Source organism: Mobula birostris, chromosome 8 (assembly GCF_030028105.1).
Source record: "Mobula birostris isolate sMobBir1 chromosome 8, sMobBir1.hap1, whole genome shotgun sequence".
In the NCBI taxonomy this organism is placed as follows: domain Eukaryota; kingdom Metazoa; phylum Chordata; class Chondrichthyes; order Myliobatiformes; family Myliobatidae; genus Mobula; species Mobula birostris.
In genome coordinates this window covers 90,369,987-90,382,649 of record NC_092377.1, presented here as the reverse complement: position 1 = coordinate 90,382,649, position 12,663 = coordinate 90,369,987, and the positions used below count along the sequence as shown (strand labels likewise).

General features: G+C 41.7%; 1 protein-coding gene across 1 annotated transcript in view; it reads left to right on the top strand.

Annotated features, from left to right (window-relative positions):
• LOC140201472 (pleckstrin homology domain-containing family G member 1-like) overlaps positions 1 to 12,663 on the top strand; it is a 66,110-nt gene that overhangs the window by 15,749 nt on the left and 37,698 nt on the right. The window contains exon 2 of the mRNA XM_072265637.1: positions 9,304 to 9,404. Coding sequence (XP_072121738.1) covers positions 9,304 to 9,404 — 101 coding nt within the window. The remainder of the gene's footprint in view (positions 1 to 9,303; positions 9,405 to 12,663) is intronic.

The window sequence follows — 12,663 nt, the reverse complement described above, 5'->3', positions numbered from 1 at the left end:
TCTCAGCTAGTACTTTGTGCTCTCTGGATCCATTCCTAGTTTCATGGCTCTGGCCTAGAATCCCTTTTGTTCAACGTTTGACTAATTCCATTTTGAATTGCATTCCAGAACTATATGTGAATGTACTCTTGTACTTGGCATCATAGAGTAATACAGCACGGAGACTGGTCCTCCAGCTCACTGTGTCCATGCAGACCACTTGCTGTAATCCTACAATAATTCTATTTTATTTCCTCCCCAGTTTCTCATCAACTCCAATGCTTTTACTCACAAATATATATTGGGGGCAATTTTACAGTGGTCAATTAATAACTGTGAAAATGTTTTCTGACTTGTCTTCCCATGAAGATATTTACCCTTGGGGAAAACCATTTGTTTGGGAAAACTTGGGGCAGGGGAGTCTTCCTCTCCATTTCCTGGTATTCCATTAAACCTTAATTTAACTCCCTGGTTGCTTGAGTAACACCCTGCCCACCCATACTTGTAATGTCAGAATGGCATGTATTGTTCCAAAAGATACTTCAACAACATCTTCTATAAATTCAACATGCATGCTTTTGGTATACAGGAGTGAATTAAACTCCAAATGTCTGCTGTGGTCCGGATGCCGTGCTCTTTCCCAAGCTGGATTTGTGGGTCGTACTCATCTTGGGAGTGCAAGTGTACAGTCAAAAGTGTACAGTCAAATTCACATGGAGTTTTCCCGTTCAAATAGTGCTGTGGGATCTTCTATATCTGCCGTATCCCTAGACTACAACTGATGGCATTGCCGGTGTGTATAAATTGCTATGTTTCTTGATTCCTTCCCTTAAGGTTTGAGAATTTTGCAGAATGAAGCTTGTACCTTTAATCAGCAGTCCGTGGATACTGGCAGACAGGCAATAGAATGAGTGGATGGTCCAACAAGTGTTGTTTGGGAATTAATGTCAGGGTTTGATTATAATTATGATTTGGCTATTGTAGCTTGGTAACAGGTCCAACGAGCCCCGAGTGACCAATTAACCTACTAACCTGTGTTCATTTGCAACGTGGGAGGAAACCGGAACATCCAGAAGCCCACATGTTCATGGAGAGAACATACAATCTCTTTACTTACAACGGTGGAACTGAACCCAGGTTACTGGTGCTGTAGTAGTGTTATGCTAACCACTACGCCCACGGTGCTGCCCTGAATAATAGCAAATCTCATAAGCCAATATTAAGAACAAGCTACCGGGTTTTTAAGACTGGTAGGGAGAGAGGGGTAGTGAGGCAGAGATTTGAGGAGGAGATCCTAGAACTAGGGATATAGTCAGCTGAAGGACTGGCTTTCTGGTAGAAGGTTGAATAGTTGCATGAGAGACAGAACTTGAAGGGAGGCACACAAAATTTGGAGAAACTCAGCAGGTCAGGTGACATCAATGGAGAAGATGGGCCATCAACATTTCAGGTCAAGACCCTTCCCTTGGACTGCCGATCTTCCCTCAGATGTCTGACCTGCTAACTTCCTCCAGCATTTGATGTGTTGCAGCCTCTCGTGTCTCCAGAACCTGAGCCTTGATCTTGAGATTTGTAAAGGTGGAGAAAGGTTATGAAGACACAGGAGTGAGGCCATGGTGGGATTAAAAAAACACTGAAAATTGTAAACTCTGTTTGCTGAATCTGAAACTGGTGGAGGTCAGTAAGCACAAGGGATGGGGAAACGGGATGATGTGTGATGTCAGAAGGCAGGATGTGCTAATTTTGAGAGAGTCCGTCCATATAAACTATTTTGATTTTTTTATTTTACTGTTGGCTCCTTGCCTGGAATGGATGTCTGTTGAAATATTTGACTTAATGCTTTTGTTTTGGCAGCATTGATGGATTGAATCCAATGTTTTCATTACCACAGCCATGTTCTTCAACCTCAAATTGATCAAGCTGCGTATTTAAGTAGTCTTTGGATGGCTGTAATGTTGGTAGCTTTAATTCAGTGGGCACATCCCTTGTCTCCACCAGGATGTTAGGTATTCGAGATCCGCTTAAGGGACTAAGGCACATATTAAAACCAGAAAGCAAAACTGAGGGACTGTCACATAGCCAATGATGCTTGTTCAGTACTAACCAAGGCTAAGCCCATCTTCTCCAGTTTACCTATGGTGCCTTGAAAAAGTATTTGGTCCCCATAACTATTTTCACATTTTGCTGCCTCATTTTCAAAATTTAAAATATATTGAAGTAGGATTTTTTGAGCTAATTTTCAAAACACCGTGCATCATATCAAATCAAAACAAAAATTACGATATCTGTCAACAATTTACTAAAAATTAGAAGCCAAAACTGTGAGGCTGAAAAAGTATTCATCCCCATGTTACCATACCAACTCACCCAATTTGTTGATGTAGAAAATAAGAGGGCCACCTGTTTTCAATGAATTCATAAGAATAAATAAATAAACCCCCTCTCTGTAAGGCCGAATAGTGTAGTAGATTTTCAACGGACCAAACCGAAATGGAGTCAAGGTCATTCAAAACAAGTCAGGGAAATTCTAATAGTGAATCACAAATCTGGGGAAGGGTACAAGACCATCTCAAAGGCACCGAACATACCATCATGTAAAAGTAGAAAAAATATGAAATCATAGCCACAGTGCCTAAGTCAGGTCGTCCCTCTAAACTTAATTACGGGAGAAGAATGACATTTGTAAGAGAAGGCTACTGTGATGCCAACGGTCACTCTGGGTGTCTGTGACTGGAGATGAAGTTCATGGCTCCACAATTTCTAAGGCCTTGTGTTAGAATGCTATTTCTAAAAGAATGACAAGGAAGAAGCCCTGACTTTTTTTTAAAAAAAGCATATCCTTGCTCGTAAAGACTTTGCAAAGTGTCACTTAGAAGATACTGTAAAGATGTGGAAGATGGTCTTGTAGTTGGATGAGAATAAAGTGGAACTTTTGGCGGTATTTGCGGTGTACTGTGCATCAGCCAGGTAACTCCGTTCCTACTGTAAAGAATGGTAGAGGGTAGCATCATGTTATGAGGATTCTTTTCAGAAGGAGGGGCTAGAAATCCCTGAACGCTGCTAAGTGCACAGATCCTGGATAAAAAACACCTATCCTCTGCCAGAAAGCTTAAACTGGGGAGAAAGTTTGTGTTTCAGCAGGACAACACCCAAAGCACACTGCCAGAGCATCAATGGAGTGGCTTCAAAAGAAGAAAATCAGTATCCTTGAGTGGCCCAGAGTCCTGACTTTAACCGGATCAGACATCTCTGCCAAGGCCTCAGGGTCTGCTCCCCAACTAGCTTGGCACAGCTTGTAAGGAGGAATGGGCTCCATCAAGTTCAGCAAAGCTAATAGAGACTTGTCTGAAAAGGCTGCTGGTTGTCATGGCTGTGAAAAGTGGCTCAATTAAATACTGAGCCGGGGGGGGGGGGGTGAATAATATTGAACTGCTGACATTTTAGCTTTTGAATTTTAGGTTTTTTGTGCTTTACAATTATCCCTGTTTTTTTGGGCTCTCCTGTGAGGGGCAAAAAAAAGGGGCATGTGATTCACAAATAAAAATTCTCAAGTTAAGTTGCTCGAAATCCCTGGTTGTAACTCTCACTTATGTGAACAAAGGGTTGGGAGCTGAATACTGTTTCAAGGCACTGTAGGTCCCTGTCCCTCTCTTTGTTCTTCCAAAGGTGAACAGAGTTCGCCATAGTTTTCTAGTAATTTTTCTCCCCCTTCAAACAGCATCCCTTGGTGTCATTAGCTGGTCAATATTGTATTGCTGTTTTATGGGAGTTCACTGCTTAACTTAACTGCTTGCAGTAGTGGGCTCTCATCAAAGACTGTTCATTTATTTGTCTTGAGCACTCTGGGACATCATTTAGGCTGAGAAAAGGGCAATACATGTACAGATCTCTCCTTGTTGCCACGTCCAGTTGGGTAAACAACCATCACCTTGTGTTGTAATTATTTGTGAGCATCAGGAAGAATCTGGCCTTGAGCTTCATGTAAGTGGAATTTGCTGGTTTTTGCCTGGTGTCCTGTTGGAAGGAAAGAGGGATCAGCCAGACTTTCGACTGACAAGCTACCTAGAAAGGAGTCAGTAGCAGTTGGGCAAAGATGTGATTGGCAGGAATCATGATGACCTTCAGTTCATCATCTCATAAGATCCGTACCTGAAGGATATTGGGGAAGTTTGTTGGTTTGGGGAAAAGGAATGAAATTGAAAGAGAGAGCTTGATCAAAGTCAGAGTGGCTTGTTTTGTAATACTGCCTGTGTCCTTTATATTGGCATCCAGAAGGATATATATCCTCTATGGGACGTTGTATCTTTTCTATTAATGTCTCCTCATTGGGTAAGGGGAAAGAATAAGTACTTGGGCTCAGTTGGTTTGAGATTAATTGTAGCAAGATTTGGTGGGGTTTTAATTTTGCATCTGAGAAAATATCTTCTTTTGCAGTTGATCTTGGCAGCAGAATTTAGTCCAAATTTCCCACTTGGTATTGGGAAAGATCATTGATACTACTTCCGTTTAGTATTGAGTAGCATCTGGTATCACCGTTGGAAGTTCCCTTTCATCTCACACATGCTAGTCAGAGTCACAGGGCACTGCAGCTCAAAATCAGGCCCTTTGGCCCATCTAGTCCATGTGAACTGTTCTGCCTAGTCCTTTTTACTCGCACCCTAACCGTGGCTGTCCATACCCCTCTCGTCCATGTACCTATTCAAACTTCTCTTAAATATTTCAATTGACCACGCATCAACCACTTTCACTGGCAACTCATTCCACACTCGCTCCATCCTCTGAGTGAAGAAGTTCCGCTTAAAATTTCCACCCTAAACCTACCTCCTCTAGTTCTCTTCTCACCCCACACCAGTGAGGGGGAAAAAGCTTGCTTGCATTTACCCTATCTATACCCCTCATAATTTTGTATACCTCTAAGACCTACCCTCATTCTCCTGCACTCCAGAGAATAAAGTCCTAACCTATTCAACCTTTCCCTAGCACTCAGGTCCTCAAGTCCTGGCAACATCCTTATAATCCTCTGCACTTTTTCCAATCTTATTGATGTCTTTCATATAGGTAGGTGACCTGAACTGTGCACTATACTCCAAATTAGGCTTCAGCAATATATTGTACAACTCCAACATAGGGTAGTTAAGAAAGCTTATGGGGTGTTAGCTTTCATAAGTCGAGGGATAGAGTTTAAGAGTCGCGATGTAATGATGCAGCTCTATAAAACTCTGGTTAGGCCACACTTGGAGTACTGTGTCCAGTTCTGGTCGCCTCACTATAGGAAGGATGTGGAAGCATTGGAAAGGGTACAGAGGAGATTTACCAGGATGCTGCCTGGTTTAGAGAGTATGCATTATGATCAGAGATTAAGGGAACTAGGGCTTTACTCTTTGGAGAGAAGGAGGATGAGAGGAGACATGATAGAGGTGTACAAGATGATAAGAGGAATAGATAGAGTGGATAGCCAGCACCTCTTCCCCAGGGCACCACTGCTTAATACAAGAGGACATGGCTTTAAGGTAAGGGGTGGGAAGTTCAAGGGGGACATTAGAGGAAGGTTTTTTACTCAGAGAGTGGTTGGTGCGTGGAATGCACTGTCTGAGTCAGTGGTGGAGGCAGATACACTAGTGAAGTTTAAGAGACTACTAGACAGGTATATGGAGGAATTTAAGGTGGGGGCTTATATGGGAGGCAGGGTTTGAGGGTCGGCACAACATTGTGGGCTGAAGGGCCTGTAATGTGCTGTACTATTCTGTTCTATGTTAACATAACATCCCAATTTCTGTACTCAGTACTTTGATTTATGAAGGCCAATGGTTACAACCCAGCTTTCCTATGATGCCACTTTCAAGGGATTATGAATCTTTATTGAGTACAAATACTTTGTTGAGTAGAAGCGCAAAGTAGAAATGCTTGATTTTACCAGTTTTTTTTTAAGCTTGAGGTTATTTTGGAAGCTTTTAAATTATGATCAAATTAAAATGTATTCTTGTCTTTGTCAACAAATGGGATCAATGTTGGAGGCATGGTAGGTTTTGATTAGTGCAGAATTAAAGCAAAGACATTTAAGACCGCACCAAAGTGGGTAAGTTCCTTGTGAAGTATCACTTACTGTAATTGGCTGTATTACAAGATGTTGATTGCAGTGTGGATTGTGCATTTGAAAACATTTCAGATCTTGGACTTGGAAGCTGAGCTAATCTTTAATATACATCTTGTTTTGTTTCCATACTCTTTACTTAAGCTGCACCCAGATCCAAAGCATTAATTAATCCAGGCCTTTATTTTACTTTTGGAATTGGCTCTTCATAAATCCAGAACTGCTCTTGCATTTTAAAAAAAATCTTGTGAAGAACATGAAGAAAATCAATTAGACAAAGACATTTGGCAAAAGGCAAAAGTGAAGAGGCATTATTTAGGAGCCCGATACTGTGTTAAATTGTTAATCCTAGGCCCTTGGGGTTCAATACTGTAACTCTTGGTAAGAGAGTACCCAGAAACCACTGAAAAATGTAGGTAAAGTTTACAAATGATGGACTAATCTTAATATTGATGCATACGGTGTGCTTACATGTGGTAAACATGTTGGATGGTCATTTGTGATAATGAAGAAAACCTGTAAGAGATGTGTGAATAATTGTAAATTCTAGACTGTTGGGAGGAAATGATCTGTTTAAGGATTAGTCTGTCACTTCTGAAACTGTTACATAGGATCAATAGTCAGAGTGTGTTGCAGCCAGTGAAGTAGTTCTGAAATCTAGATATGTTTGTCAGCAACAAAGCTTGGCTGCTAATTTGTACACATTAAGCGTTTCAAGGAAAGCAAGATGGTGCACAAGTCTTTCTTTATCATTGCATTGGTAGAGTGATAAGAATGGATGTCAGGACAGTGGTGTGCTCTCTTGCATGTTGTGGGAATTCAGGGAGACCTCCAGTGCCCCTGATGACTCCATCTGCAAGAAGTGCATCCATTTGCAGCTCCTTACAAACCGTGTTAGGGAGTTGGACAGGGATGACCTACTGCTCTTTTGGGAGAATGAAAGGTTGATAGGGGTTTGTAGATTGGGCATTGTGGTGGAACTGGAGAAGTGCAGAGGTTCTGAGGAAGGATTCTTGACCCACAGGTTTAACACTGCTTGGCTGTCTGATTTCCACCATTTTCTTTGGTGTGTGCCATGATCTGAATGATCACAGTAGCAAGCTAGCGAATTTATAATTTTCTGCTCGTGCATTGAGTATCTGGGTCTGCCTAGCTTTGTCCTAATCAAGTTTTTTTTGAGTGTTTTTCTGGAGTTCATGACAAAGTGCAGAGCTAGGTATCTTCTTTTTGGATCTGTCTTGTGCTTCATATTGGACATCCTGTAACATGTGTTCAGTTTTCTATGCAACTTCAAGAGTAATTCGTGTGAATTCAGAATGAGCTGCCAGAGGAAAAGGTTGAAGTTTGTACAATAGTGTCATTTCAATGAGCACTTGGACAGGTACATGACCTTAGAGTAGAGGTTCCCATCCTGGGTCTATGGACCCCCTGATTAATGGTAGAGGTCCATGCATTAAAAAAAAGTTGGGAACCTTTGCTTTAGAAGGACTTGGGGTGAGCATAGGAAATTGGGAATTGTTGGGTGGGCCTTGTGGTCAGCATGGAGTAGTTGGACCAAAGGACATGAGCGGTATTGCTCTATGACTCTGACATTGTCAAGTGTGCAGTTATGTGTCCAAGTGATGGTAAGGGATGTTGTTCAGGTCCTAGCGGATGGAAATGCTTGTCTTCCCTGGTCTGTTGGGCTTGCTGTAGAGTTCTAATGTTGCCGCAAGTGGATGGAGGAGGAAAGTGCAAGGTTAAATCTAATGCAGACGTTCCAGTGGTGAATCACGTGCGTTCAGTTGAATGCCAGCAACTGGAGTATGTTCACTTGTACTCCAACCCACAGCACTTAGCTTCGGGCCCTTTACTGGCTACTGTTGTGTGCAAGGCTGACACCCTTCGTCTTTGGTTGCTAGTTTCTGGTCTAATTGACCTTCATTTTCACCTTGGCAGCTACCTTCGTCCAGTGAGCAGTGGTGCTCATTGGAATCGCTCTTCAGAGAATCAGCACAGAACCAAATGGGCTGAATGGCCTCCTTTTTTTTCATGATTCTATTTGTGTTGATTCAGTTAATTAACTCTGGCTGTTTTTACCTTGAAGCAAAGACTGACAAGCTGCTAAGCACTCTGCATTGTCCTGGCATGCAGATTTCAAAAAAGATATGGGTGCATAAGAGAAGTTAATTCAAAAGGGCCAGGCAACATGTAAACCCTAGGTTCCAGCAGGCAGCACTGAACATGCTAGGGCTTTGTTTCCCTAGATTTTTTTTTAAAGGTATTTTAAAAAATTATCAGTGTATTAGATTGAATGGACATTAAATTGAATGAACAAACTTACGTTATCACCAAAATTGGGTGCAGGAGAAACTTGTGGGGAATGTAAAGCTTGTTAATATTTGGGCTGCTGAGGCAAACCAGTTGAAATTGGAAATGGTCAATAAAGAATTGGAAGGGGTGTGCAGACAAGTGTTGGGAGGATGTTGGCGTGAATATTAAAAACTGATTTGCCTGTTTGGTTGAATAAATTCTAAAATACTTAAACTTAGAATCGGAATCAGGTTTAATATCACTGGCATATGTCATGAAATTTCTTCTTGTACAGCGACAGTACATTGCAGTACATAATAATAAAACTAAGTGTATATATATATATAAAAAGCTAAATTAAGTAACCAGTGTAAAAAAAAGGGGGGGGGGGGAAGTAGTGAGCTGCTGTTCATGGGTTCAATGTCCATTCAAAGATCTGATGGCAGAGGGGAAAAGTGATTCCTGAATCAGTGTGTGCCTTCAAGGCTCCTGTACCACGTCCCGATTAGTAGCAATGAGAAGAGGATGTATACTGGGTGATAGGGGTCCTTAATAATGGATGCTGCCTTTTTGAGGCATCGCTTCTTGAAGATGTCCTGAATGCTGGGGATGGGGGGGCGGGGGGGGGGGGGGCTAGTGGCCATAATGGAGCTTATTCCGGGAATTTTATTCTTAGACCCAAAATGGTCATTTTCAGAAATTGAGTTTTGAAACTGGTTCCAATAATTGATGTTTGAGATTCCTTCTAATGAGAGTAGAAGGACAAAACACTCTTGATCCGAAGGGGCAGGTGGAGAATAAAAGGAAGTTTAAGTTTATTTCCCATTTGTTAAGGGAATGTGATAGAATCCAGGTGTATAGAAAGCATTGTAAGGTTAGTGCTGGATGATGCTATCATCTGTTTCTTGCTTTTGTTAATATGTTGGTCTTGTGCTCTTTAGGACTATCTTGACTGTATCACGGACCAATCAAGGCTCCCCCTGGGGACAGAAGACCGCTTGTCCTTGTTTGGGAATATTGGCGACATCTATCGCTTCAACAGGTAAGCTGGTCCTGGTGTAATAAATCCTCTGTCTTCTATACTTTTGGTGAATTGGCTCAAGGATACCGAAATACAAACTGTTTATTTCTGCCATTTTCCTCCCAAATGAGATGTGATTTGAAATGTTAGAACCCTATTCAGCCAATTTTGAAAAGGTTCTGATTTTTCATTGCTCGACCAAAAGCAGACAAGCAGAGCCCAATGTTCTGGGGTTATTTCTCTTGTACCACTCTGGCTCTTCTTTCTTCTTTTCAAAGTACCTACTAAAACACTTTTTTACTAAACAGCTGCTTCTCAGCTCAGTGTCAAATGTTAACGTGGAGAAAGCGAGAGAATGGGAAAAGCACTGTCGTGAAGAAGAGCAAGGATCATTGAAGGTGTAGATGGAGGATGTAGACAGAGCTGTGGAATTGAACTGTATTGTGGCTGTTTGCCCCATCCACTCTGTCAGTTCTTACTGGATGCAGTGACAGCTTAGCCCAGCCAATCCAGAGGCTGGTCAAATCCCATCACATCACCTGTGGCAATTCTATTGATAGAAATTTCATCAACAATATTGACCAGTGTTCCTTCAGGAAAGGAACACTGCCATCCTTATCCAGTCTGGCCTGGGAACCTCACAGGCATCGAAATGGTATCACAAGATACTACATTTAAGGGCATTTAGGACAGGTTGATGAATGCTGGCTTTCTCGGTGATGCCTTGGTTCCGAAGGATGATGTCGTTTCGTCCCCCATCTAGTTCTACATTTTTTTTAAATGCTTTGTAACAACAACCCTAGAATCAACTTCATTAACTTGCAAATAAAAATATTACTGAGAACATGTTAGACCCCACTTGGAATATTGCCTTCAGTTCTGGATGCCTCATCATAGGAAGAATGTGGAGCTTTGGAGAGAGTGCAGAGGACATTTACCAACATGCTGCCCGGATGAGAGATCCTGTCATATGAGGAGAGCTTGAACGAGTGGTGGCTTTTCTCTTTGGAGTGAGGTAGGATGAAAGGTGATTTGATGGAGGCAGAGACAGAGTGGACAGCAGTGCATTCTGCCCAGGGCAGTAATGGCTAACATGAGGGGGATAATTTTAAGGTGCTTGGAGGAATGTGTAGGGGGATGTCATGGGTAGGTTTTTTTTAAACACAATGATGGGTGCATGGAGCCCCTTGGCAGGTGCGGTGGTAGAGGCAGATACATAAGGAATGTTTAAGAAACTCTTGGGTGCATGGATGTAAACAAAATGATGGGATATGTGGGTGCGAAGGGTTAGATTAGTCTTGGAGTAGATTAAAAGGTTGGCACAACATCTTAGGCTGAAGGGTCTGTACTTCAACGCACTGCTGTATGTTAACAATTATTATTTCATTTCATTAAATTTGATAGATTAGAGTTAGCCAGCTGGCCTGGTGTTGGTTCCTTGGAGGAACTAACTAATTAGTCCTACTCCACTGCCTTTTTCCCCACTCCCCCTGCTCCTTGTTGAAAATGACGTAATCCCTTTTTGAAAAGCTGCTGTTAAATTCACTCTATCACCTTTCTCACAGTGTATTCCAAATCTTTAAGTTGCTGAGAATTTGAATTCATGGTGTTGGCCTATTTGTGAGATTGAAGAATGAGGCGCATGGAGATGGGAGCTGTTAGTGTGAGAGGTATTTATTCAGCACGCGCAGGCATTTGGGAGGAGGTATGGCGGGAGAATTCTCTTTGGAATATCTGAACTCATTGTATCGAGGTTTTCTCCTCTTTAAGTAAAGTTAGCAGCGGGTGGTTTAAATACAATTTTGATGTTTACATTGCATGTTTACTTCAACTTTTTAAGGTGAAGGTATGTACTTATGTAGAAATGTATATTTGCTATGGGAGCATTTGTCAACCAACAAGACTGCATATCCAGACATCTTTGTGAATCCCGAACCCTGGACACCTTTACCACAGTAAGCGACAGTACTCAAGGTAGAGCATACGGTCAAGGACAATGGTGTTCCATGGGTGGATGAGTTTGTGGGATATTTTACATCTCCTTGTGTATATAGAACAGTACAGCACAGGAACAAGTCCTTTGGCCCATAATACCTGTGCCAACCATAATGTTAATTTGAACTAATGCTATTCACCTGTAGAACTTTGAATAGTTGTCTTTCAGATTAAGGTCTTTTGGAAAGAATTCTTTTCCTACTACTGAAGTATTTCCTCACTACGACACGATTATATGAACCTGCATCAGGCATCCAAGACTCCTGGAATAAGGAATGAATTTGCATTTTTCTGATTTGGATGAGAGAACAGGATAAAACGGATATTGAAAGTAACGAAAGGTTTTTGCTGTCTCGCACATGTTAAGACATGCAGAAGCGAAGACGGCTGGAACATGAAATAACAGACTCAGTGGTACCTGATTCCACCAATATAAATTGTGTTATAATTCAGAGCACAGCTTGGAAAGCACACACGTGAGCAGTTGTAATAGCTGCAGACAGTTTAGATTCTTTCAGGATAGGTTTACATTTGCATTTCCATCAAACTTTTTGTTAAAGTTTTCTGCAACCTGCAAACTCCTATATAATAGTAACAAACAGTTCCTCAGAAACCTGGCTCCCAGAGTAATGACATGGCTTGGGATGAAAACTAAGATTTGGTAGGAATGGGTTGATTCACCAATTTGATTAGGTCTCATCAGACGTCTGTGCTGGAAGCTCAGCTTTTCAATCTATTCACAAATGACTTGAAATGATAGATGCAAGTTGGCCAACAGTACAAAGATGGTTGTTCAGCAGTTGGTGTATTGGACAAATAAATAGTAACAAAGCATCATAGATTATAGATGGAAGTATTCATGGTGGGCTGACTTTAACTCGAGTTTGCAATCTCTTTACCGTACTCCATCTCATCATTATTCTTGATCCAGATTATAGGAGAGGTGGTCACTGGCAAACTTGAAGATCATGTTGGTGCTTAATTGGTTCCACCTTTGTGAATGTAGAGGGAGCCAAGCAGGGGACTGAGCACATAACCCTGGGGAGCATGAGCTTTGAGGATCAGGGTGGATGAAATGTTACAGCCGATTCTCACACACTGAGATCTGCTAGTCAGCAAGTCCAGAAGCCACCTGATGGTGGTGCCATGTCCAAGAGTCAAGTGATGTGCTTATCAGTTATTATGGTATTGAAGTCAAAGCGATGGGTGGCATCTTGACATGTATTCTTATGGTTGAGGTGATCGAGAGTTGAATGTAACACAAGGGAGATGTCATCTTCTGTGG